This window comes from Zeus faber (assembly GCF_960531495.2).
Source record: "Zeus faber genome assembly, chromosome: 19".
Classification (NCBI taxonomy): Eukaryota; Metazoa; Chordata; class Actinopteri; order Zeiformes; family Zeidae; genus Zeus; species Zeus faber.
The window spans coordinates 22619136-22644629 of NC_137206.1; the positions used below are offsets into that span (position 1 = coordinate 22619136).

At 43.6% G+C, this 25494-nt stretch overlaps 1 protein-coding gene across 3 annotated transcripts in view; it reads left to right on the forward strand.

The window, feature by feature from the left end:
- Positions 1-289: 289 nt before the first annotated feature.
- The window catches only part of drosha (drosha ribonuclease III), a 147451-nt gene continuing 122246 nt past the window's right edge, over positions 290-25494 (forward strand). For 2 of the 3 annotated variants that reach the window (XM_080020549.1, XM_080020551.1), the window contains exons 1-14: positions 290-430; positions 1256-2150; positions 2251-2319; positions 5127-5430; positions 6081-6234; positions 7466-7629; positions 10358-10438; positions 11258-11344; positions 14417-14503; positions 15690-15761; positions 16586-16667; positions 17107-17181; positions 19170-19339; positions 21633-21757. In XM_080020549.1, the coding sequence (XP_079876675.1) occupies positions 1258-2150; positions 2251-2319; positions 5127-5430; positions 6081-6234; positions 7466-7629; positions 10358-10438; positions 11258-11344; positions 14417-14503; positions 15690-15761; positions 16586-16667; positions 17107-17181; positions 19170-19339; positions 21633-21757 (2363 nt within the window). In that variant the 5' untranslated portion in view covers positions 290-430; positions 1256-1257. The remainder of the gene's footprint in view (positions 431-1255; positions 2151-2250; positions 2320-5126; positions 5431-6080; positions 6235-7465; positions 7630-10357; positions 10439-11257; positions 11345-14416; positions 14504-15689; positions 15762-16585; positions 16668-17106; positions 17182-19169; positions 19340-21632; positions 21758-25494) is intronic. The other variant, XM_080020550.1, reaches the window with a different exon arrangement.

Below are 25494 nucleotides of genomic sequence, written 5' to 3' on the forward strand. Positions count from 1 at the left end.
ATAATAAATAAATAATAACATGAATAATACCAATAATAATAATAATACATAAATAATAACATGAATAATACCAATAATAATAATAATAAATAAATAATAACATGAATAATACCAATAATAATAATACTAATAATAATAATAAAAATGATACGTCTCATTGGCAAATCCCCTTGAATCCGAACGGCCCGTCCGCGTCCGTCCTTCTTCGTCTTCCGACCAGAAACAACTGCACCGGAACCTTTGCCCGGCGTGTATCAGACAGCGATGCGGGTTTTTTTCTGTTTGGTAATTTTCATTATATTATATTGTAACACACCGGTACACTCTTCAACTCATTTTGAGAAAACAGAATAAAAAGGAGCAGAAAAGGAAAAAAGACTCCGCGCCATGCCGATACTTTGAGTTCCCTGAGCCTTGTTTCATAAAGAAGGTAAGCTTTTACATATTTACAAACGTTAGCTTGCTAGCCAGCTAAGCTATGTGCCCATTGCAGGGTCGTGAACGTAAGCCGCAGACAGATATACACGTTTCCTTCATTAAAGCTGCTTTTCTACTATTTAACCCAAAACGAAGTACTTTAACGGTTAAACAGGTTAATTGACATCAGCTAGCCAATAGTTTTCTAATACCGAATATACTGTATCTTATTCTAAGTGTTGGGAGAACATGTGATGCATTTCTTTAACCAATGTTAGAGACTCTGTTTAAATGTATAGTAATTTATAGTGTTAATTGTCTTGATGCATATAGGCATGGCACGTTTATTTGTACAGCACTTTTCATAAGCATGGGCAATTCAAAATGCTTTACCTAAGGCTTGAAGTAGATTACCTGTACATAAATACTAATAATAATAAATCCATAGAAATAAGAAGTTAAAAAAATATATAAAGACGTTAAAAAAATCACAGAGATAACTGGTGCAATTTTGTGCAACAGGTCTACCCGGGGGCACTCGTTTCAGATTATCAGGCTAAATCTGTGATTTAAAGTTCACCCCTTAACACCTACAATCAGCTCAGAACGGAATGTGTTGACTGATGGTAGTCTAACATCGCCCCTAAACATCCTCAACAACTCATACTGCAGTTCACTTATATCAGAAAACAATGACTAACCTAATTATTAATGGAAATCAAGAAACAGAAAAAAATGTAAAAATCACATCAAAAAATGTAGTGAGAATTCTCAGATTCCATCATGTAAGAAAGTAAGGACGTCACTATTAAATTTGACCTTTCCATAATCTCCACAGTCATGTCTTTTCACCAAGGGCGTGGTGCTCCGAGGGGAGGGTTGCCCCAGGGCCAGCATGGCTCTCCCCAAAACTACTGCCCCGTCAACTTCAGACCCCCCGCTCCACACCTGTCCCCGTCCATGTCCCCCTACCACTACGATCCCCAGACACCGGCCCGCTCTGGATACCACAGCAACAGCGGCGGCTACATGCCTCCGCACTCCGACTTCATGGCCTACCCGCCTCCCGTTTCCTCCCAGGCCCCCGGTTCCCTCGGGCCATGCCCCTTGCGCCCGTCGTTCCAAAACCCCCCCGTCCGGCAGAGTTTTTCAGAACCTCCGCCCAACTTTCCCCCGCCGCCTCTGCCCGGTACCTCGGGCGGCCCGTCCTTGGGGTCCCAGGCTTCTCTTCAGAATGCCTACCATCCCTACATGATGCCCCCTGTGCCACCGCCGCCCTTGCCGCACCCACCCATGGCGCCCACCATGCCCCCTCAGTCCATGAGCTACCAACCACCGTACCCCATGAACTACCACCACCCTCCCCACCCTCCCCACCCTCCCCACCCTCCTCACTCTCCTTTCCCGCCCCCCAACTTCAATCCCGGCTATGCACAGGGCCCCAGCTCCAGCTTCAAACTGGACCACAGCTTCAGGCACAGCAGGCAGCACAAGTATGACAAGCCAATGGAGGGCAGGAGGTCCCCGGAACGCGGGCATCGCCAGGATGACCACAGGCAGAAGGCCGGCTACGCTAGTCATGGAGACCGGCACAAGATGGAGTTTTCTGGAGAGAGGAAGGACCGGGGCAGGAGTCCAGACCGACGTGGCAGCAGGCCTGAAGCAGGGCGGTACCGGACCGACTACGACCGAGGAAGGACCTCCCCCCGCCACAGGAGCAGGGAGCACAGCCGGTACACACACACACACACACACACACACACACACACACACACATAACGTGTAGTGTCATTTACTATAGATTTGTGTGGAATCTTAAATTTCTCGTTCCAGTGAGCGGCATCGCCACAGAGAAAGTCGCAGATCCCAGTCTCCTGACAGACACAGAAAAAGGCCCAGGAGGTAACTCTACATTTGACTTTCATATTTTGTTGTGATGTACTGATGTCACTTTTTCACTCCTGACTTCTGAATCCTAAATTATTCTCCAAAACTGTATTAAGTAAGACCAGTGATTAGCAGCCCTTTTCACATCAAGGATCCTAAATTTACTAGGCATTAGGCAACAGAACCCACTGGATAAGTTTTTGTCTTTGAAAAGATTTTGTCTTGGGAACCCCAATCTTTGAAGGTTGTTGGATGTGATTTAGTCCAAACTTCCATACCTGTCTATATTATAGTTAGGGAGATAACAGTGAAACTATGACCGAAACAGTAACTGTACATTATCTAATGGTGATAATGTCTTGTAAATAAAATAATAGTGAAGTTTAACTGGTGTTGAGAACCACTAACCTGGACCATTACTTTGGGGTCACTTGTCGATCATTTATTTATGTGTAATACATTTTGGTCATCTATAGGTTTTCAACATGCTATGTAAGAAACAACATCAAAAAACAAAACACCCCCCCCGGTCCCACTCAGGTGGAACAAGGATTTTAAACAAATGCAATCATAGAAGAGCTTGTTGCAAAAAAAGAATACAAAATCCCCTAAATGAATAGGGGCCTACAAATAGTCAGCATGCTTACAAAAATTATCACATCCTGGAAATTCCTATTCTATCCTTAGTGCCTCCACTCCAAACCTACAGGACAATTCCGCTGGTATCAGAATGTCCTCTTACTGTATTTCAAGTGCATCAGAAGTAGGGCTGAACGATTTGGGAAAATAATCAAATTGCAATTTTTTTAGACCAATATTGCGATTTAGGATGCATTTTATTTTAAAGTTGTTTATCTTCTGTATTATTCACTTAACACAAGCAATCAATCATTCTATAGTATGACCAACACAACATTGGATGCAGCCAACATATAAACTGCTCTTTCCTGTAGGCCAGGCCTACGTGTTATGATGAGATTAGATGAATTGATGCATGAATTAAAATTAATAACATATCTTTATTTAACTTTTGAATTGTAAAAATAAAACCTTCACTCAGAAGGATATGACTCATTGATTTAACTTCAAGCCCTGTAATTGTTCGAATCTGAAAATTTATATTCTCCAAATATGCAGTGCAGAAATGTATTATTTTTTATAAAAATGTTGCACATACGTCCACAAATACGGAGCACTGTCTTGTCCTCAAGGACAGCTTTATGCTCATTAAATTAAAAAACATACAAGAACCAGACGCGTTATTCTGGAAGAGCCTCCGTCCACACTCTGCAGGTGTTCCGAGCTCTGCCAGCAGCACACGCGCACTGTGGCCTGGGCTGGAGTGCTGGGTCTCACCGGGGGGCAGCGCGGAGGGTTAAAGCGATCGCTATAGGCGGGGGGGCACGGAGAAAGGGTCCCCATTATGCACGATTTTCGTTCCATAAGGAGACGTTAAATAAAATAAAAACTCACTCTTCGGGCGCCGATCGCGGGCACCCAATCGCTGGCAGGTGCATCTTCAGTATCAACGGAGAGGGAGACAAGTGCACTCTACAGGTGTTCTACTCTACAATGTGCCCCGATCCGTCCAATTTGCTTGGCTACAGTTGAGCAAGACTTTTCACAGTTGGATGACTGGTGGAGTAGTTAGCTTTTTTTTTTTGTGTTTATTTTAACATTTCAGCTTGTCCGTTTGAGTGTTTCACTTTCCCAATTGCGGAATCAGCGGGAGTTAAAGGCTGTATGTGTAAAAAATGTATCTTCCTCAAACCACAAAAAAAAGGAAGGAAGGAAGGAAGGAAGGAAGGAAGGAAGGAAGGAAGGAAGGAAGGAAGGAAGGAAGGAAGGAAGGAAGGAAGGAAGGAAGGAAGGAAGGAGAGAGAGAGAGAGAGAGAGAGAGAGAGAGAGAGAGAGAGAGAGAGAGAGAGAGAGAGAGAGAGAGAGAGAGAGAGAGAGAGAGAGAGAGAGAGAGAGAGAGAGAGAGAGAGAGAGAGAGAGAGAGAGAGAGAGAGAGAGAGAGAGAGAGAGAGAGAGAGAGAGACTAATTCCCCCAGCTGCCACCACCTCCTCCTGATCCAGAATGGGGGTGGGATGGCTTCTTTCTCCGGGATAATTACGCAATTTGGCCCTTTTATTGTGCTCATCCACTCTTTATCCTTTGTTGTGATATTTTAGAAAGTGTCTATGTTTAAAAAAAATCACCATATTAACTGAATGATTCTTTCTGTTAAAGCGCTACTTCACTCTGTGACTTTTTCTTTTAAAATAAACTTTCACATTACTATTTCTGTAATTTGTCTATTTATGAGTAATACAGTTAAGATGGAAAAAAATATGAATGTGTTGCGTGTGCATGTCGAGAAAGTTAGTCTGGTGCCCTCATCGGGGCCCTCATCCGAGCCCTCATCCGAGCCCTCATCCGAGCCCTCATTGGGAGTCAACCATCGGAACTGATCCAGTAGCTGAGAGAACAGCTTCAGCCGAGTGCCGCACAATGGGGAAATCAAAACCATGTGATTTTGATTCACTGGATACATTTAAAAGATTCTGATTCCAATCACTCGGGTTGACCCCCAATGATAAATAAATAAATAATGTTTAGGTAAAAAAAATACTGGAGTTTTCCTTGAAATCACTGCAGCGCAGAGAAATCTGACATTCAATGACAGTTTTGTCGGTAGCTTTTCTTTTTCCCCGATTCCAATTCACGTTCAATATTTAGTCTCTATTTCAGCGAGAATGACATTGTACGAATACTATGTTTAAGTGCTTCATTGCTTCACCCTGACTTTAACTTCTATGTCTGATTTGTCGTCCTGCAGTCGCTCGGCCAGCAGAGAGAAGAAACGCAGCCGCTGGGAGGAAGAGAGGGAGCGGCGGTCCGAGGGCTCCGTGCAGAGCAGGGAGCGGAGCTACACCTCCATCAGGAGCAGGGACCCCGAGGAGCCCTTCAGCGACAGGGACCGGGAGCGAGAGAGGGACAGGGAGAGGGAGAGAGAGAGGGATAGAGAGCGAGACAAGGAGAAGGTGGACGAGGAGAAAGAGGAAGATGATCTTCTTAAACCGGCCTGGATCCGCTGTACCCACGCCGAAAACAACTACTCCAGTGACCCCATGGACCAAGTGGTACTGTACTGTTAAACCAATTTCATCCCTGTCTGTCCAGAACCAGGATACTGACAGGCCGCATGCTAACAGTGTTAGCTCAGTGCAAGTTTGCCTAATGGGATCAACTAGCCTAGCGTCCTATGAGGGGAATAAAATGTCCATTATTCAAAAGCTGAGTTATTTAAAGACTTCATGACGAGTAATAACGACAACGGAATTGAGTTGTTTAAAATAAAAAATACCTCAGCTGCTTGAACTGACAACCCAGTTAAAAAAAAAAAGTGGAATGTCTCTTTAAAGCACTCAATGCTATTTGAGTAGAAAATCTGTTTACTGCAGTAAATATTCAAATAAATAGAAATACTCTATGCTTCTGACAGTATCTCTCAATCAATTGTTCTACATTATGATAATGACGTTTAACTAACTCTAGGTGCAATGATATCTTCTTTTGTGTAATTCAGTTGCCTCACAGCATTAATAGCTACCGAGAGCACATATTCTACGACGCCCATTGATGAACCCTTTACACGATGCATAGCTTTTACAAATCTGTCAACCATGTGATTTGCATGCAAGTCTGCTCAACATTTTTTTATCTCTGTAAGGAGCAGTGTTTCCGATGTAGTTCAGTGCTCTGCTGACTGCAGCCTGTGTTGCCGCTGCAGGGAGACTCCACCGTGGTGGGGACCAGCAAACTACGTGACTTGTACGAGCGCTTCCAGGAGGAGCTGGTGCAGCGGCAGAAGCGAGCCAAGGCCGCTCGGCCTATGTGGGAGCCACCCAAAACCAAATTAGATGAGGATCCAGGTAGTGTTGTGGGTAGGGAAACACCATTTAATCCTATCGTAGGTTGTGCTGTATGCTTCAATAGGAGTGTATATATATTGATACAAATATTGATGCACTCAAGAATTTCCACACGTAGAATTCCCCCCACCATCTTCTCAGTTGTATTACAATGTTGAAATATTGTTATACAGGGTTATTACCAGGTCCTTGAGGTGCTGAAATGCTTGAAAAGTCCTGGATCTTCTTTTTTTGTTTTTATGCCGGGAAAATGTAAATTTTATCGAGCATGGTTGGAAATAAACACTTATAATAGTAGATGATAATGGATATGTAATAGTAAAAGAAATAACAGACAATCAGGTTAATATGGTATTATATTTTATTTCATATAGATCACATTCGAAATGGGCTATTTGTTTTATGGGAAGTCCATCAAAATGGGAAAAAAAAGTGCTTGAAAAGTACTTGAAAGTACTTGAATTTAATTTTGGAATGCCACAATGAACCTTGGTTATATTATAGAGACAATGTTATCTGTTATTGTATTGTATCTCTATATTGCCTTGTTTCTATAGACCTACTAAATACGGAAGTCTGTTGTATTACGTATGATTTTGACAGATTAAGATGTTTTAAAACGGAGAAGCCGTTGATTTAAAATATGTTTAAGTGGATAAGTATAGATAAGTTAAATATACATTAAATATTAAGAAATTTAAGTAATTTCCCCCTGGGATTATTAAAGTATTTCTGATTCTGAAATATAAATATACTGCAGCTATTACTATCTGTGTTTTTGAAAGATGCTTGGTATTATTTCTCTTTGGCTTTCAGCAGATTGTTGAAATGTTTTGCGTCGCAGCTGCAGAACTGGCAGTATGTCTGCTACCATATCACCATAATATTATGTTATAATAGGACTTGTACAAAGACTCAAACTTTAATGTTGAGTTTTCAAAGTTAGAAAATGTGCTTTTTATTGGATTTGAAAATGTCTGGAAAATACTGAGATTGTATCTATAATGCTGATCACAACTATATGAAACGACAATAAATCAATAAGAATGTTAATGTTGATTAAATCTCCTTGAAATTAGAAAGTTTTCATACTAAAGAATCACAGTGCTGGGGAAAAAAATAATTTCACACTTTGAAGATGCTCGAAAAGTGCTTGTATTCCTCCTCATTTCACCTGTATGAGGAGCCCTGACGGTGACTCACTTTCTGATCGAAAAAACCTGTCACCCTCTTGCGATTCCAGGCGAAAGCAGCGGCAGCGATACGGACTGCGAGTCAGATGGCGAGGGCAGCTCCTGCTCCAGCAGCTCAGACTCGGACGTGTTCGACGTCATCGCCGAGATCAAGCGCAAGAAAGCTCATCCAGACCGTCTGCACGAGGAGCTGTGGTACAACGACCCGGGACAGGTAAGAAGTGGGAAATGTTTGGGGAAGTGGGAGTGGTACAAACGATTGAAAGGTTCCCACTCCAATGACAAAAGATTCCTGTTATACTTTTCACTCTTTATTTGAGTTGTTTTTCATAAGGCTGGAGTATCCTCAGTGCATTGGAATTCAAAGCTCTTTACTATACACAAGACACAAGCCTTAACTATAACATGCTACTACTACTACTACTACTACTACTAATAATAATAATAACAATATTAATAATAATAATAAATATTTGTGCAGGCAGCAATACGCAGGGTTCAGTATCGACACCAATTACAAATTTTCCAGTTCCCATGGAGGCATCAGTTGGAGTTACAATTTTCAGAGTTTCCTTTGAACGCCGCATCGGTTGACCTAATAACGCGGTGACACAAGTTTAAGATAGCCCTGGTGACACGCAGAATTTCTACCACAAGCTGATACACGTGTTGCATATTTTGACTTTATCCTAAAAATTAGAAGGTGTCCATCTATTTCCTGTAGTCCACTGAGTCCTGCCTCACGGTGTCCCTGTGGAAGGAAATCACTCCGTGTAGTAATACAATCAAGTTCCTACCACCAGCGTTCCATTCAAACGGATTAAACACTGCATGTCCCTGAGAGACATTTCAACTTTTTAGACTTTTGTGACGTTTTTAAATATAATGGACACTATTAGGGCCCGCTGCTCTGGAGCTGTAAGCGAACTCCATGTGTGAGGACTCAAACAGGGCATATTTTTTGGACTGTTTTGGACTCCTACAGTTTGTATGTAACGACTGGCTGGAATGCCGCAAAAAAATGAGGGACATGGCACCGGGTAAGATCCTCAGAATGCGTTTATATTTACAAAGAGGGCAAAAGAGTAAAATATCAAATGAAAAGCCCCGCTAACATCAAGCAGGTTTGACGACACACACACACACACACACACACACACACACACACACACACACACACCTGCAGACGTGCAGTTTGTGACCACCACAGACCGATGGAGTCTACACCACCCACCTTGCACGATGCGAATGGGCGCCCGGAGCCACAACCTGCACGTATATAACGAATTGGATGATGATGTCACCACCCGACCGAAAGTTTTAGAATCGGCGATGCAAGAACGTCCTGCTACTTCCTGCAAGATGTCTGAGACCTCCTGGATCTAATGAGACCTCAACTCTGTCCTTTGGTCCAGCAGTTGTCGTAGACCAAACACTTTTAGCCCAAAAAATGGCAGGGCTAGTAATAATAATAATAATAATAGTACTAATTATAATAGTAATACATTTTTTTCAGCACCTTTTATGCACATCATACAACATTAATAAAATACCATCAAGTGGTAACAATAAAAGCAAAGCAGGCAAGCAATAACATTTAATAAAAATAGGTAATAGGAAATAAAAGTTAAAAAAAATAAAATAAAAAATGGTAATAATGAATATTATACTAATTTAACTAATTTCAGAATTTAGACTTGGAAGGATCAGATCATTCCTTATTCACAATTATCTTGTGCAGATGAGGAATGTATAAGAAATATCATAGGGTTGTATAGAAGGTATGTGCAATACAAAAGTTGTCCGAAAAAAGAAAAATGTATATTGAATCCAGTCTCAAATTTGAAAATTGTAATTACGAATCCTACTAGTCGGAGCAGAGTTATTCATCAAGGCAACTACACAAAGACAATGGAGGAAAAGCGAACAAAACAATTCTAGTCCAACCCGACTGTGAAGCTTTCACCGTTGCCTCGGCTCCCTCCGTCTTCTACGCTCCTCCTGCCGCTGATTTACACAGACCTTTTGGCCCACCCCAACTCCACAACACGGCCTTCCCATTTTTTTTTTGTTTGAAGTTGATGTTCACCCAGTCACCCCACCCGGTGACTGGGTGAGTTATCGAGCCGCCTGCTGTTTAGTGGAGCCGCCCCTGACCCTCCACCCATGTAGCGTTTACCACACCTGCTTATACGCTGTCTGAGTATGTTATCTAATTGTGCACAAAACACTTGGCCAGCCAAATTCATTATTATTTTTCTACTTATATTTAGTGCTGGGTGATATAGTATCGATATCGTGATATGAGACTAAATATCGTCTGGGATGTTGGTTATCGTAATATCGAGTTATAGTTTAATGTGGTCATTGAGGCTGCGTCGTACTAAAGTAATGTGATTTTCGGAACTTTGTGATTTCAATTAGAATGACCAGTTTTGATTGTTTAAGTTTGTCTTGAAAAGGTCTTAAAAATGATTAAATTTAACTCTGATACCTGCAAACACCCTGGTCAGTAAACGGCTGTTCTTCATGAGACAGATGTGTATTATTACACCTTGAGAGGCGTACACTATGATGGTGGTATAAAATGTCTATATTGACGTCTTTTCTAGGTTATGGAGCCATTCTTGCAGATTGCAATGTATAGGCTAATGTTGTCTCAGTGCATATAGAGTTTGATGCCCTTGTTGATAATTGTACTGCCAAGGGAAGGAAGATATTCAATGCCTTTGAGTAGAATCAAACTCTTCACTCGCAAAACAAAACAAACAAACAAAAGGTCCATACATTCACCTTTGAATTGTAAACCCACGTAGGTTCCCTTTGTTGGCTACTGCCGTATAAACTCAATTCTGACTTTGAGTTTCTTTATAAAGAAAAGAAAAGCATTGCATTGTCTCTTGCACTCGTGGTTGATTGTTATGTATTGGCTGTCCGTCCAGATGAATGATGGCCCCTTGTGTAAGTGCAGTGCCAAGGCCAGACGTACAGGGATCCGCCACAGCATCTACCCAGGGGAGGAGGTATGATTATACCATGAATAAATCACCCTTTCATAACCTTCAGGTCCAGCCGCTGCAGGGCCAAGGACGCTATCGCAGTCTGCCTATGTATTCTGTATGCACGCCGCCGCTGCTAAAGGCTCTCTTCATAACACTACGATAGGAGGAGAATTTAACGGGGTGTTTACCTCTAGAAAAAGCATTCAGTGATGGATAGGAAACGTGATTACATTTTGCTTGTGGCTGCCCTACTGGCTCCTCTTCCCTTCTTCTGATGTGCATGGTTCTAATGTTGTATTTTAGTCTAGTGTTCAAGTCTCGTAAATGTAATATTTGTGGTAAATTCAGGGATTTGAGACTATTTTTTTAAATTGATCCAGTATTGAGAGAATATAGGAACTAGTCGACTGATGCTGGGAATCCAGGATAAAGCCTATCGTTCCAGTCACTTGGGTTGATTTAACAATAATCTAAAAAGTCTAATCTAAAAATAGTAGTTTTCCTTCAATACGTAATTAGCCTACACTGAAAAAAATCCTTGTATTAGTTTCTATTTATAAGTCTGTATTTTTTAGTTGCTCTCACCTTGAAATTGAGAAATTAAGCTGTATGTTTATGTAAAAAAGAAAAGGAAAAAAAAAGATACATATTGGTTTAACAAATGAAAACATTAGTTTTTAGTTGATCCAATGAGCCCAGGGCAATGATTTTTAATTCTAATGTATGATACCGCTTTGCAATGTCTAATAAATGCTCTATAGTTGTCATTGAAAAGTCCACAAGTGCTAATGAACACAGTGATGAATGACGTTGTCTTTTTAATGTCATTTGAATTCCCAGAGTGTGAAGCCATGTCGTCCCATGAACAACAACTCTGGGAAGCTGTACCACTACAGGATCACCGTGTCCCCGCCCACCAACTTCTTGGTACGGACATGTCTTAAACTTTTACCACTGTGTTTCACAGAGCCCAAAACCAAGAGTGTGGAGTGAGGAGAATTCAGGAGAGTGCTATCATGCTCATAACATGATGGTAATGTTGCTCCTAATAATCTACACAAAATATGATTCCAAATCATAAACAAATTGAATATTCAGTGGTCTGTTGGTCGTTAAAATGTCTTAAATTCAGTTTTACTGAATTTTGAAGGATTGCACTACTAACTAAGCCTTAAAAGTGATGAAATAGTGTTAAATTTCAATTTCTATGGAATTTCTACATAAACATTTTATCTGATTTATCTGTGTGTGTATATATATATATTTTTTTTGGTTAAAATGACTCAAGTTCTTCTGCGTCAACATTTCTGATGTTATAAAACTCGAAGCCTACTGCGAACCTAATAGTTGAGAGGCGATTTGTCCAAAAATCTGTCTTAAATTTCTGTCTTAAAAAGTATTGAGTTTAACTCTCTGATACCTGTAGACACCTTGATATTGCCATACATATGGTTATTTGGTACTTGATTGAGACCTTTTATACAATTTGCAGTTAAATTCTTTTTCCCTTAATAAAATATGGTTTGCGATTGAGGGTAGAAATGTGTTGCATTTAAACAATGCTTGTTAAAACGAGTGTTAAATTTTGATGTAGTGCACCTGACCCTGGTCTAAAAATTACCTTAACATGGGACTCCATGATTCTACACAAGCATGAAAATGCACGCAAGGATCTGCTTCCCACATGTTTTGTTTTTGTTTGTACTATAGTTTTGTGGTAAAATATGATCATTCCGGCATCTCAGTCGGGTATATCTGTAGTTTCCATCTGGTGCGTAATGCAGATACGAAGACGGTGAATATCTGTACAGACTGCCACTATATTTTCTTACATCTTTTATTTCAGTTCTGTGCATAATGGGGATCCTGTTGGTATCCCATAATAATTTAAAGCTGAGTTGGGTAACTTGACAAGATGGCGGTCCCTCAGGTCGTCAGGTGCGACTGCTCCATTTTATTTAGCTGCTATTTCCCCAATTTACATATAAATCGCAGAAACGCATCACCATGTGTTGGGATCCGAAGCAGTCCTTCCACTCATTCCGTTTGCCAAGCGTGGCGTGGCTAAGTATCCTTGTTTTCGGAAGCGCTTTCTCATGTCTGTATCTGTCTGTCTGTCTGTCTGTCTGTCTGTGTCTATCTGACTGTCTGTCCATCTCTCCATCTGTTCATCTGTCTATCCAAAATAGCATACATAAAACATGGTAAAAAATAAAAACTATTGTTTATTTTTCCGAACACAACCTGGCTTTCCACATCTTGGTAATTTTGTAATTTTGTTCTTCAAACGTGTGTGCTGTTTTTACAAAGTGCTCTCTCCCAGCGATGACCTTTGGAAGCTGCATAGAATGGAAAGCAGTCTTCAGGACAAACCGTGAAACAGTGTCACTGGTATTTTGGTTTTCACTGGAATAACACAGACTGTGTGTGACAGTTCTACCCTGAGTATTTGGTGCAGTCTCCTGTTGTTGACAAAATAATGAACCGGTAGCCTCACATTATTTACTTGCAAAACCTGAGATTTTGTGCGTCAGTAAAGTCAACCTCTCTTGCACAACTTCTCTTTTTTTGTGAACATTTATCACATCTGTCTCTGTTGACGGGAAGATTACATGCTCCGCGCTAATGACGGTGGCAGCGGGAGTGCTGATGCATGTTGCCGGGAGCCACACCAGCGGCAGTTTCTAGAAGCGCGCACACACACACACACACACACACTCTCAGGTTAATTTCTGTGGAATTCTGACGGTCTCAAATCTGCAATAATAAAGTGAGCAAAATATCACATTGTCATTTTTGTTAATGTTCATATTCACAACTGAACTAAGTTCTCCCTGGGTAAAAAGTTCACAGCTATACATTGGTGTGTGTGTGTGTGTGAAATCTCTGCCCAGCATGCAATGTCTGACAGCCAATTAACAAGTCTTGTTCTTCTCTTCTCTACATTCACAAAAATAGCCAACATCACATATTTTTTTGTCCTGACACACAGCTAACTGATAACTGTTCAGAGGATTTGTGTGTGAAGATGCTACACGGCACAACGCACGATTGGGAAATGCCAATGGGTGTTGGCACATCGAGAAAGACAGCTTTGTTTATTTTATGCTGCAGTTTTAAATTCCTGCACTGAACGTTTTTGTGTCCGTCACGTCGTAGCCTGTTGCAGCAGCTGCCGTGGTCTTCTTTCTACACCGGTGACCTGAACATCCAGTTGGACACACTTAGCACGTCAACGTAGTCACTGACATTGTCAAGTGGCAGCCGGCATCGACACCAGCAATGCGGTTATTGTCATGTAACAGGCGAAGCACTCTTTGTGTGTGTTCTGTTGTCCTGTCGAAGTGGCGATCCGTACGGTCGTCTGTGTCGGGTGATGATGCCGCAGAATTCCATTTAAATGAAAGTTGACTTCAGTCTTTGTCAAATGTCTGTAAATGTTAATCCATGTCCACGGCGAACATCTGCCTGGCGCCTGACACACAAAAAAAATATGCAAAAATACTGTATAAAGCAAAATATATACAGCATGTAATGTATATGAATATGTACATATTCATATTCATACTGTATTTAACCGTATTCATTCATATATTATGAATAAATGTAGAGAGAGGGACAGAACGTCCAATTGGCTGTCTGAGTAGAAGGAAGAGAGTAGCGTCTCTGCCACACGCGTACTCATATATATACACACACACACACACACACACACAACTGACTCCGCTGCCAGTTGTGGTCAAATTCACCACCAGTCTTTCACTTCCGCCACCAACAATAGAAACACCATTTAAAAGCGCACATGCATAACACAAATTGAATGAATTGCTGATTTTTGTACAGTGGCGAATAATTAAAGAATAACATGTTTTTGTCTTTTTTTTTTTTTTTTTTTTTTCAACACAATCTTACAGATTTCAACTTTAAACATTGATATCACGCTAGCAGTGATGAATTGCATTACATTGTCCAAATGTCCTTTCTCTCTGCTCTTTCCAGACGGACCGGCCGACCGTGATCGATTACGATGACCATGAGTACCTGTTTGAAGGATTCTCTCTCTTCTCTCACAACCCCCTCACCAGCGTAAGCCCACTTTGAATCACACTGGCTTCACCTCTGTATGATGCCTGACCCATACACCCATGCACCCCCCCCCCCCCCCCCCCCCCCCCCCCGATTCCACTCCCCTACCTCCCCATCCACAGGACGAGGACGCCTGTGGATCCTCACCCTCTCTCCAGACGCGCGGCTCCAGACAACATAAATAATTCAGTATCTGCGTTTCAGTCCAAATCCTGGAACCCAGCCCCCTCAGCCCCCCCCCCCCGACTTTATTTTGTTTTCCAGAGACAAAGTTGCCTTTCTTTCTCGCTGACCTTATTGCAAGGTCGTCTCGCTGACTTTTAAAGGCCCCGTCAGTGACGGTCAGACATTACAGAGGTGTGTGTGTGTGTGCGTGTGCGTGTGCGTGTGCGTGCGTGCGTGCGTGCGTGCTGCCCGCTGAGGCCCCCACAATTGACTCCTTGTTGGAATAATGAATTATTGAGTTAACATATTCCGTCAATATCTGTCCAGCTTGAAAAGAACTCTGAGGATTAGTCCAGATTTGAACTGGCTAATTTAAACAGCCCTTAGTTAACAGCTGGTGTAAACGCTTCTCCGGGTGCTCCTGCGGGGATTAGGAACCCCAGAGCGTGGCACTATTAGCCCCCCTGTTAGCTAGCCGCGGGGCTGGGCGAGGGAGCCGAGCGGACACGGCTCCCAGGTTAATCTCCTAAAATGGACCCCTGTTCTCCGACAACAAAGAGCATGTAACCGGGGAGATTAAACACCGAGCGGGCGGCTTATCTATTTAGTGAGATTCAACTCACTTAATGTTCAAAAGAGAGTGTGTGTGGGTGGGTGGGTGTGTGTGGCGCAGTATAAACGTGTATGTTCATGTGTGTGTGTGTCTTGTGCAGACTGTGTAACTGCTGTGCCTGGTAATATTCATGACTGTGTAGTTTGTGAGCCGAATGTACGTACCTACGCTTGCGTGCGTGCGTGTGTGTGTGTGTGTGTGTGTGTGTGTTTCAGGCGTTTGGGCCATCGAGCCAGATTCGACGGCGTAGACCAGGTTTTTTTTTTTTTTTTTTTTTTTTTTTCTCCCCCCCCTTTATTATTATTTTTTAATGAGTTTCCTTGAAAAGCTGTAACCTCTGCCTAACGCCATGGTAATGAGCTGACCTCCATCGCTTTCTTCTCCCCCTCCGTCCTTTCATCATCACAGATCCCATTGTGCCGCGTGATCCGTTTCAACATAGATTACACCATTCACTTCATAGAGGAGATGACACCAGAGGTCAGTATAAAAAAGAAAGGAAAGAGAGAAAGCCTCTCTTTATCTCTTTCACTCTCTCCTTTCTGACTCTTTTGTTTTTATCTTAAGCGCTCTGAGCGCGGCTGAGCCCTGGGTTACGGGCCAGACGTGATGCCAGTGTGGATGAAGGTGCTAATCCCGAGGGTTGGATTTCATGGTGGCCGGGTGGGGGGGGGTGTGTGCGACTTTCTCTCTATCGTCTCAACCCCTCCCTCCCTGAAACGGCCGAATTAAGCTGATAAGGCCAGCTTTTCGTGATAAAGTTCCGCAAGGTGGATTTGTTCTCTGTGGGGTCATATTGACGCCACTTCAAGGGCTTTTCGGTGCCAGTGTGTCTTTCTAAACCTGTCCTGAGCGGCACCAACTGGATTGTCAGGCATAGTGTGTGTGTGTGTGTGTGTGTGTGTGTGTGTGTGTGTGTGTGTGTTTGAGAGAAGGAATCGCGGCGTCAACTTATACTCATTTTTCATTGACATACTTAAAACACCAGAGGGCAGTATCACCAGTCCAATCCATAGGTTGATACCATCGATGTAGAAACCGAAAGTCACTGAGGTCCCAGTTGTGTAGCGGCAGGTAGCACGTTTTAGAATAAATATTGAATATTGGGACTGTATCGAAAACCGGGATGGGTTTGATTATTATTTTAGTATTTTTCTATTAAAAAAATGATTAAAATCATAGTTTTGACAATTTGGCGACCTGCAGTAAGTGACCTTGTTGCCCAGTAACGGGCAGCAGCTCACAGTTTGAACATGGTTTAAAAGTCGCACCAGTATGAAGCTGATTCTGACCCTGCTTTGCAGAACTACTGCGTGCGCGGCCTCGAGCTCTTTGCCTCGTACCTCTTCCAGGACATTCTGGAGCTGTACGACTGGAACCTGACAGGTACGAGTCCTGGACACGTCCTCGGACAGCCGTCCGGCTGATGTGCACTTTCCTGGTTTTAGTCATTTTGTAAGCCAATGAGGTGTTTACATTATTGCCGGGAAAGGCGGACCCGCCACCAACAATGGAAACGCCGAGGGGAGCACATGCATTACACAAGTGCAGTGAATTGAGTTCATTGACAGTGAGCTCTTATAAAGTACCACCTAAACAGTAAGATAATTAAATGGTCAAATATGAAATGTTTCAACAAAGTTATCTTATGGATTACCACTTTAAAAAGCAATTTAATGTACAAAATATATTAAATGAATATGGATTTTACATTATATAGGAAATAAATACTGACAAATTGCCGTCATTGACGTGGGCATGATTCACATTTCTAGGAACAGGATCCAAATCACTGATCCCCCTCTCCCCTCTCCCCTCTTCCCAGGTCCAGAGCTCGACGACGAGGCATCCGGATGCCAGAAGTTTCATTTCATGCCCCGATTTGTGCGCTTCCTTCCCGGTAAGGCTGCGTTTGCGTTGTCAGGAGCTTTGTCATGTGTTTTGTCTCCGTTCATTGTTGCACTCTTCTAGTCATTGTAAATACTGTGGAGGTGAGTTACTGTGTCTAATGTGTCTCTTTTGCGACCATTGATGTTTGTGGTGTGATCTCGGATGCCAGGTGGTTGCTTTGGGGTAGTGGTTCTCAAAGTGTTCTCCGGGGGTCCGTCAAGAGGTTCCAGGTGATCCCCAGCTAAATAATCAGTAATTAATTTAACGTTTATTTAATTTACAAGACGTTAGCATCGTTAGAGAGTGTAAAACAATGGCAGTTTTGATCCAAGTTTCACTTCACTGGTTTCCCTGAATAAATCATATCTAAAAATAAAACAAAACACTAAACCTTATCAAACAGGGACTGGGGCCGAATTCATGTCAGATTAAAGGTCCTTGACAACCGCAGCTTTGCAGTGTGTGAGCCTGAATGTGCCCACGCATTGTTCATGGTTGAGCCACATGATGGTGCTAGTGGGCCATCGTACAAACCACGGCCTTCCGTTTATGACAGCTGCACACCACTCACATTCCATACATCAGAAAAGACCTGAAAAACAAACACAAAAATCTCTGTTTAGCTCTCCCAATTTATTGTACATTAAACACTAATATGCCTCCTCTTTTACAATGGAAAAAACAAACAAACAAAAAAGAAAACAACTCATAAAACATTCATTCCAGTATTTTAAATGTGATCAGGAGAGGCAGAAGGAAAGGGGGTTGAGAGGAACAGTCAGACACGGCGAGAGAGAGTGAAGGCGGGAGGGAAGTGGTGCGGGTATAGCATTTGTTATTCTATTAATGCATTTCCAGGAGTGAGAGGGCAGCGGGTTTTTTTTATTTTTATATATATATTTTTTTTCGGGGCCTGCTTTGCGAGTGTCTGTCTGTGTGAACACTTGTAAATGGAGGTCAATCAATTTGGCATGAGTGCCTATTAACCTGGGTCTATTTTGACCTTGTTGATTCTCCACACTCTCGTGTGTGTGTGTGTGTGTGTGTGTGTGTGTGTGTGTGTGTGTGTGTGTGTGTGTGCGCGCGCGCGCTACATGGCTCTCGGCCACGTATTAATGTGTGTGTGTCTGTGCGCGCTGTTTACCTGTGATCATTCTTGTGAGCAGCCAATACTGGGGCAACAAAGAAATGGCAAAAAAAAATGAAATCATATTGTGCTGAGTGCTTTGTAATAAATATTGCAATTTTGATGTGCAAGTGTAATCCATATTTATGTTTGTGGTTCTTTAAAATTGCTGAAAGAACTGTTTAAATGTGGGAGAGACATCAGGGGTGAGGCCTAAATATAAAACAAAAAGGGGGGAGGGGGGGCTTTTCCTTAAAAATAACTTTTTCCTCGAATCTATTTCTTAAAAAGTATTTTGCCTTTAAAGGATTGTTCTGGTTTCAAATTGAGTTTAGTGGCCTGTTACCAAGTCAGCATGGAATGATAATGAAATGTCTCTATTTTTGGGTTTGGGAAAACTTTGAAATATATTATGACAAACCTACCTTAAAATTATTATTATAAAGATTTTTGTCATATTTTGTATTTGGTAATTCCTTGTTAAAGCAATGCCGTTTTCACCTCCACCTCCACCTTCAAATAGAATTAACAAATATTAAATAAGGTAAAAAAGTATATATTTTTTATCTTTTAAATGTGTGCCTTTTTTGTTATTATTTTATGTTGTAAACCCGAAACAACAGACTGTGTTACAAATCTATAAATGAGTTATCATTGGGAAAATGATCAAGGGTGAGGCAAAATGTTTGACTAGTGAACGCTGTAAAGCCCAATCTAAAAAACGATGGCTAAAACACCATCAATTGTTTTGTATTTTGTTACGGTGGCTTTCATCGCACCAGGAGTTTCTTCTCGGTTGTTGCTGTCTTCTGTCACTGTCTGACACTCGTGCACCTCCTCCTTTTCTCCCTCCCCCTCCTCCTCCCTGTCAGACGGTGGGAAGGAGGTGCTCTCCATGCACCAGGTGCTGCTCTACCTCCTGCGCAGCAACAAGCCTCTGGTACCCGAGGAGGAGATCGCCAACATGCTGCAGTGGGAGGAGCTGGAGTGGCAGAAGTATGCGGAGGAGTGCAAGGGCATGATCGTCACTAACCCCGGCATGGTGAGGCCCCGGCCCCTCCTCCACTTTGACAGCGGGCGACCTTGTCCCGCCGCTCCAAGGGCGCCCGTCGTCCCTAACCCCTGCGCTGCGGCGGCTCTTGTTAGCCCCGTGACACCTGCGACCCCAGCTATTATTTCCAAGGGTATTTGTTATCATCGGTGCCGTGTAGGACGAAACGTTTTATGTCACAATGAAGTCGCTTGACCTTTTCGCCCGGCCTCATTTTTTATTCTTTTTTTTTTTAAGGGAGGAGGGAGGGGTGTCAGGCTTGCTAAATGGTTGCATATTGAACAATAAAAGTGATTGTGTGACCCCCTTTGGCGTAGATGCGAAATAGAGTCAGCGCTTGTTCATGGTCATCGACGTGTGTGTGTGTGTGTGTGTGTGTGTGTGTGTGTGTGTGTGTGTGTGTGTGTGTGTGTGTGTGTGTGTGTGTGTGTGTGTGTGTGTGTGTGTGTGTGTGTGTGTATTTTTATTTTAGTTGCATTAAGCTGCTACAGCAACACAGCATCCCTAGGCCTTAGTCAAAGATTGCTCTGCCACTCAAACACGCTCTATTAAAAGGGTCACGAGCAGAGGTTAGTCCCCTCTTTGTATTTAGAAACAAACAAGTCGCGGCGCTGGTCAACCACTGTGGCGTCTGCCTTGTTTTGCAGCTTTGTCTGTTTTTAGTAGCGGGGGTTTGCCTCGTTAATAATGCATGCAGATATCCAAACCCAAAATCTAGAAAGCCATCAGGGCTGTCGAGTGCTGTTAAAAAATGAAAACTCTAATCCGACGTATAACAAGGGACCCGTTTAACCTGAGAAGCTTGGTCTGAATCCACTTTTTGTTTAAATTATTAATCGGTGTTCTTTCCTAACGTCTTTTGAATTACAGTAATATCACATTTTATCCAAACGCCCTTTTGAAATAGCCGCAGTACATCCAGAACGTAGCATTGCGACACAACTTCCTGATTTTAGTCTCTTACATTAGAGGGGATGTAGCCATAGATGATTTGCAGAAATGAATACCTCTACGGATTTGTTTTAGGAAACAAACAAATCCGTAGCACATCGCCTTCCGTGGACACAAACACACACACACACACACACGGAAACAAACACACCGCGGTGTCCAGAGCGGCGTGGAGCTGCTCACAGTTTGTGTTCTTGCAGGCCCATCAGAGACCCAAATGTATCTGCACAAGCTCTGAAAAAGTGAGTTTTCCATCATATGTCCCATTTAAAAGCTGATAAAATGGTTATTAATTAATTCAATTAAAAGGTCAGTGTATATTCTTAGAATCCTTTTAAGCCCATAAAGTCAAGGGAAGAATCCAAAAATAAACCGTGGCTTCACGGTGGGTAACTCGATCTCAATCCGCGAGAGTTGAAGGTCGTATCCGTCCAAAGTCAAAACGGTTTTCCGCAGAAGACGATTCGCGATCTTCATCTTCTGCCTGGGGAATTCGGCGTCACCTGCTGTGCGCGCGCCGGGGGCAGGTGGGACTCGATTCGAACCGAAGGGTGCGACGCCAATCAAACACGTTACACACTCAAGTGATTATCTTCCCAGGTGGCGCAGGGCGCCAACGAGGGGCGTTGGCCGTAGTCGGCCTTCAATCATCTGCGGCAAATGAAAACCCCGGTTAATGGGAGGGGAAAAAAAATAAATAAAAAAAGAAGGGGGGCAGTGCGAAAGATAAAGCGGCTCATCAAGCCCACCATCCCAAATCGGTGTTTACAATTTAGGCATTTCCAGTAACACCCCCACACATACACACACACACACCACCGTTTCAATGGGGCAATCATCCGGGCTTCATCCCAAATCAATCAAACACGATTATGTCGACTTAAAGCCAAAATCAAAGTGGCTTTGTGTTCGTAATGAAATGTTTCCCTTCTTTTTTTCTTTTTTTTTTTTTGTAAAGCGAGCACGGCTAACGTCAAGGTGAGCGTCAGCCTCCAGCCATCTGCCGCTCAGCTCGTCCCGCCTTCTGCTGCGGCCCCCTTTCCTCTGATGTTTTCTCTGATTGACCGACAGACAAACTGTGATTTGGGAGTCAACTTAGGACCCCCCCTCCCTCCCGATAAGGGGTGCGGGATGGATCGCAGTATCGCTTCATCAAGTCCAACTCAGACCTATCGGACAACGATAATGACGCACTGAGGGGCCTTGTGGCGAGGATTAGCTCTTATTTTTTGGACTCGGTCGGATGTGTGTGTCTAGACAAACTGAAGTACGAGTGTCCACCTCTAATGTCTGTGTGTGTCTGTCTGTGTCTGTGTGTGTGTGTGTCTTCCAGAAGCCCAGCTCAGTGCGCATCGACCAGCTGGACCGGGAGCAGTTCAACCCGGACGTCATCACCTTCCCCATTATTGTCCACTTTGGGATCCGGCCCGCCCAGCTCAGCTATGCCGGAGACCCCCAGTAGGATCATACACACACACCCAGACTATACACAAGAAGAACAGATACACACACATGCGCGCGCACACGTACGTTGGCGGATCATGCGAGAAATGCTCTTTGCCCCCCCCCCCCCCCCCCCCCACACACACACACCGTCTTTGTATTTCTCGCGGTCCCTGATCCCCTTCTTCTTCGTCCACTTCCTCTTCTCCCTTGCCACCACCGCTCCCCCCCGGGGTATGGCCGAGCCAAGTAGGGAACGCCACATTCTGCGCCGAGGAGTAACGAGACTGCCTAATTTCAATGGGGGGAGGAGGATTTGGGGGAGAGAAGGACAACGAATAGCGGAAGAAAATAAAATTCATGAGCTTAAATATGATACTATGGTATAACGGCTGCGTTGTGAATAAACTCAAATGAAATTGGTCATAGAGAGAGAGAGAGAGAGAGAGGGGGAGGATAGAGGGACGAAATGAGAGGGAGGATAAGGGGATGATAAGAGAGAGAGAGGTGATACGGGTGTGTCTATAGAAGGATGAGAAGGAATGGGAAGATCTCAAAAAAGAGAAGGGGGGGGGGGGGGGAGTATGTAGCGTGACATTTTCTCATGCGTCGTCACGGGTCCCCGGCTTGTGTCTGTCTGGTTTCGATCGCCGGGCATCTCAGGGGCGTGGGGTTGTGTTTTCGCTTCCTCCTCCACCCCCCCTGTCGCCAGGTTGCGTTGCCGTGGGGACAGCCACGTCGTGCGGCAGCATAATTAACCGCGGCGGCAGCAACGTGCGAGATTATCTTGGGCGTCGGGCTCTCCCAGGTGTTCAGGGTTGCAACAACAACAACGCCTATCAAAAGTCAATACCCGAGCTCCCCGAGCACCGGGGCCTGTGATCGGGAACGCTGAAAAAACAACAAAACACAAAAAATAAACTGTAGGATTTTGAGTTTTGGATGAGAGGAGGAAGATGATGAAGAGGCATAATGAGAGTCGGATCATTGCGACATCCATTTTTCCATCAGCTCATCTCCTATGACTAATGTGTACTACCCCTCCCTTCCCCATCACTCCATTTTCATTTTGGCTGTCTGTCTCCACCCCACACCACCCCCACCCGTGAGGCCCGCCGACATGTCGAATCTCTCGCTGCAGCAGACAACTACAAATTTATGGACGGACAGGGACATTATTAGCCGAGTTGGAAGCAAATGCAAACGAGAGCAAAGGAAGAAGGGATCTCCTTCCTCCGCTAATGATGGGTGTAGCTAGTGAGCAGGTTTAGGTTTGGATGGAGAGTGTGTGTGTGTGTGTGTGTGTGTGTGTGTGTGTGTGTGTGTGTGTGTGTGTGTGTGTGTGTGTGTTATTATACTTGTGAGGACTGGTCTCCGAATTGACTATTTTGCGGTTTATAACTGCATCATCACTTACCAAGTGAAGGTACTCGGGCCTCACTTTGAAATGTGTGTGTGTGTGTGTGTGTGTGTGTGTGTGTGTGTGTGTGTGTGTGTGTGTGTGTGTGTGTGTGTGTGTGTGTGTGTGTGTGTGTGTGTGTGTATATGTGACCCACCGCATACTATAGGGTCATTTGGCGACTTTTGTGTGTGTGTGTGGCAGAGACGCTACTCTCTTCCTCCCACTCAGACAGCCAATTGGGTGTTCTGTCCCTCTCTCGCGCCTTCAAGGACTGGACATTTATTCATATAATTTACAGTATGAATGAATACGATTAAATACATGCTGTATTTATTTTGCTATATACAGTATTTTAGCTTTTTTGTACATACAGTATCTATGGATATTTTTCTCATTTAGATCATATTTTTCTCACTTTTGCTTCTTATAATTTATATATACAGTATATTTTACATATATTTTACTATGTATTTTTGCCTTGTTGTATACATTTTTTTCAATTATATTATATACTTTTTAATACTTTTGCTACTTATACATGACATACTTGTGTATATTTTAAGTATATATTTCTTATATTTGTGTGTGTTTTGTGAGATATTTGACATATTTTAAATTTTATAATTGTTATTATTCTTCCCATTGGTTTTGCCCGGCCTCTGGAGCCCTTTTATTTCATCGCACCGTACTTGTATGGAAAGAGATAAAAGATGAGAAGGACAGAAAAGAGTAAGAAAAGAGAGAAAATTTGAATTTAAATTGGAGTGCTGGAGTTGGGAAGCCTGGCTATACAGAGACAGAGTTGAAGTAAAAAAATAAATAAATGAATAAAGTTCTGATTTCCGGGACAGAATGAGAACACAGAGAGGAAAAAGGGGGGGGGGGGGGGGCAGAGGAATGCAGGCAGGCGGCATATGCTAATATGCAGCATGTGCAGGGAGTGGCAGCGTGAGGGGAGCGCAGAGTGGATCTGGGAAAAGGTCATCTGAGCCTTGTGGGGACGAAGGAGGGCCGCCCAGGCGTGCGTTCTCTCTCTCTCTCCCCCTCTCCCCCTCCCTCCCTCTCTCTCTCTTTCTCTCTCTCTCCCTCACCTCCCGCCTCTGCTGCTGCAGTAGCGAGGTGGCGGGGAGCTGATAATCAGGGCGTTATACCCTCCACCATTACCCCACTCCTCGTTCGCCGCCGTCTCAGTCTCTAATGAAGTCTCCGCCATTAAAGCTCTATAATTCTTCTATTACCCAGTACACTCCCCTCCATACACCCCCCCCCTCCCGGCCCGGACTCCTTTCTCCTCTCTCTACCACCAATCATAATTTAATAAACCTGAGTAAATGAGGAGAAAGTCTCCTGAATGAGAGCAGAACGGTCACACTCGGCCCTCAGTCCATCAATCAGGGGGTCTGATTGAAAAAGGGAGAGGGTCGACCGAGGCACACAGAGAGAGACAGGCATTGAGAGGGTAGGTGGAGGGGGTGAGGCAGGGGTGAGGGAGGGTGCGGTCTGAACAGCGGCGACATGTCACCTTGCCGATAACTCCTCTTGCTCCTTCCTTTCAGATGCAAATGAGAGTGACGGCAACGACTTACCATAGAGAACCACAGGGGAAGGGGGGGGGGGGTGACGGGGTGACGGGGTGACAGGGTTGGAGACCACGTCCGCCAAAAGTCTGTACTGAGTGTCGTGGCTTGACCCCCGCAGCAGAGTTCTGCACGGGTCTGATTTTCGACACTCGTTCCTGCCCTGCTCCCGCCACCTGCAATACAGTACCCGCCCCGCTACCCAACCAATTAGTTCCGCAACCCGACCCTCCCCCCTCGACACAAGATCTGCGCCCCAACCTGAAACAGCATATCCTAGTGCTCTGTAAAAAAAATGTGTTAGGCCTAAAGTGATCATTTTGGGCCATTTCATATATGTGCAATTAAGATAATGTATTTTAAAACAAAGGTCATTCAGGAAATACAATTTAAAGGAATATTTTTTTGCTTATTCTCATAATATTGAGTAGCACATCTCTCCAGTTAACGTGCCTTACGCAACCGATTGAAGTGGCTGTCATATTCCAGAGCCGACACAGAGAGCAGAGGTAGTGTTGTTGACTAAGAACTACATCCACATACCTTTTTGTGATTTCATCCTTCTTGTGTGGGTCCTCCTTTCCCATCGCCATGGGCGATGGATAATGCTCTATTATGTCTCCGTGTTTGCTTTTTGACGACTCTCAATCGATGTTCTCCGCTGCCTTGACCGCCTAATACTCAAGTGTTGCTTTGAGTACCAGTTCCACCTCGTCGTCGGTCTATTGCAAAGACCTCTCCGGTCTTACTTTTTTGGAAATCGCAGAGTAGAC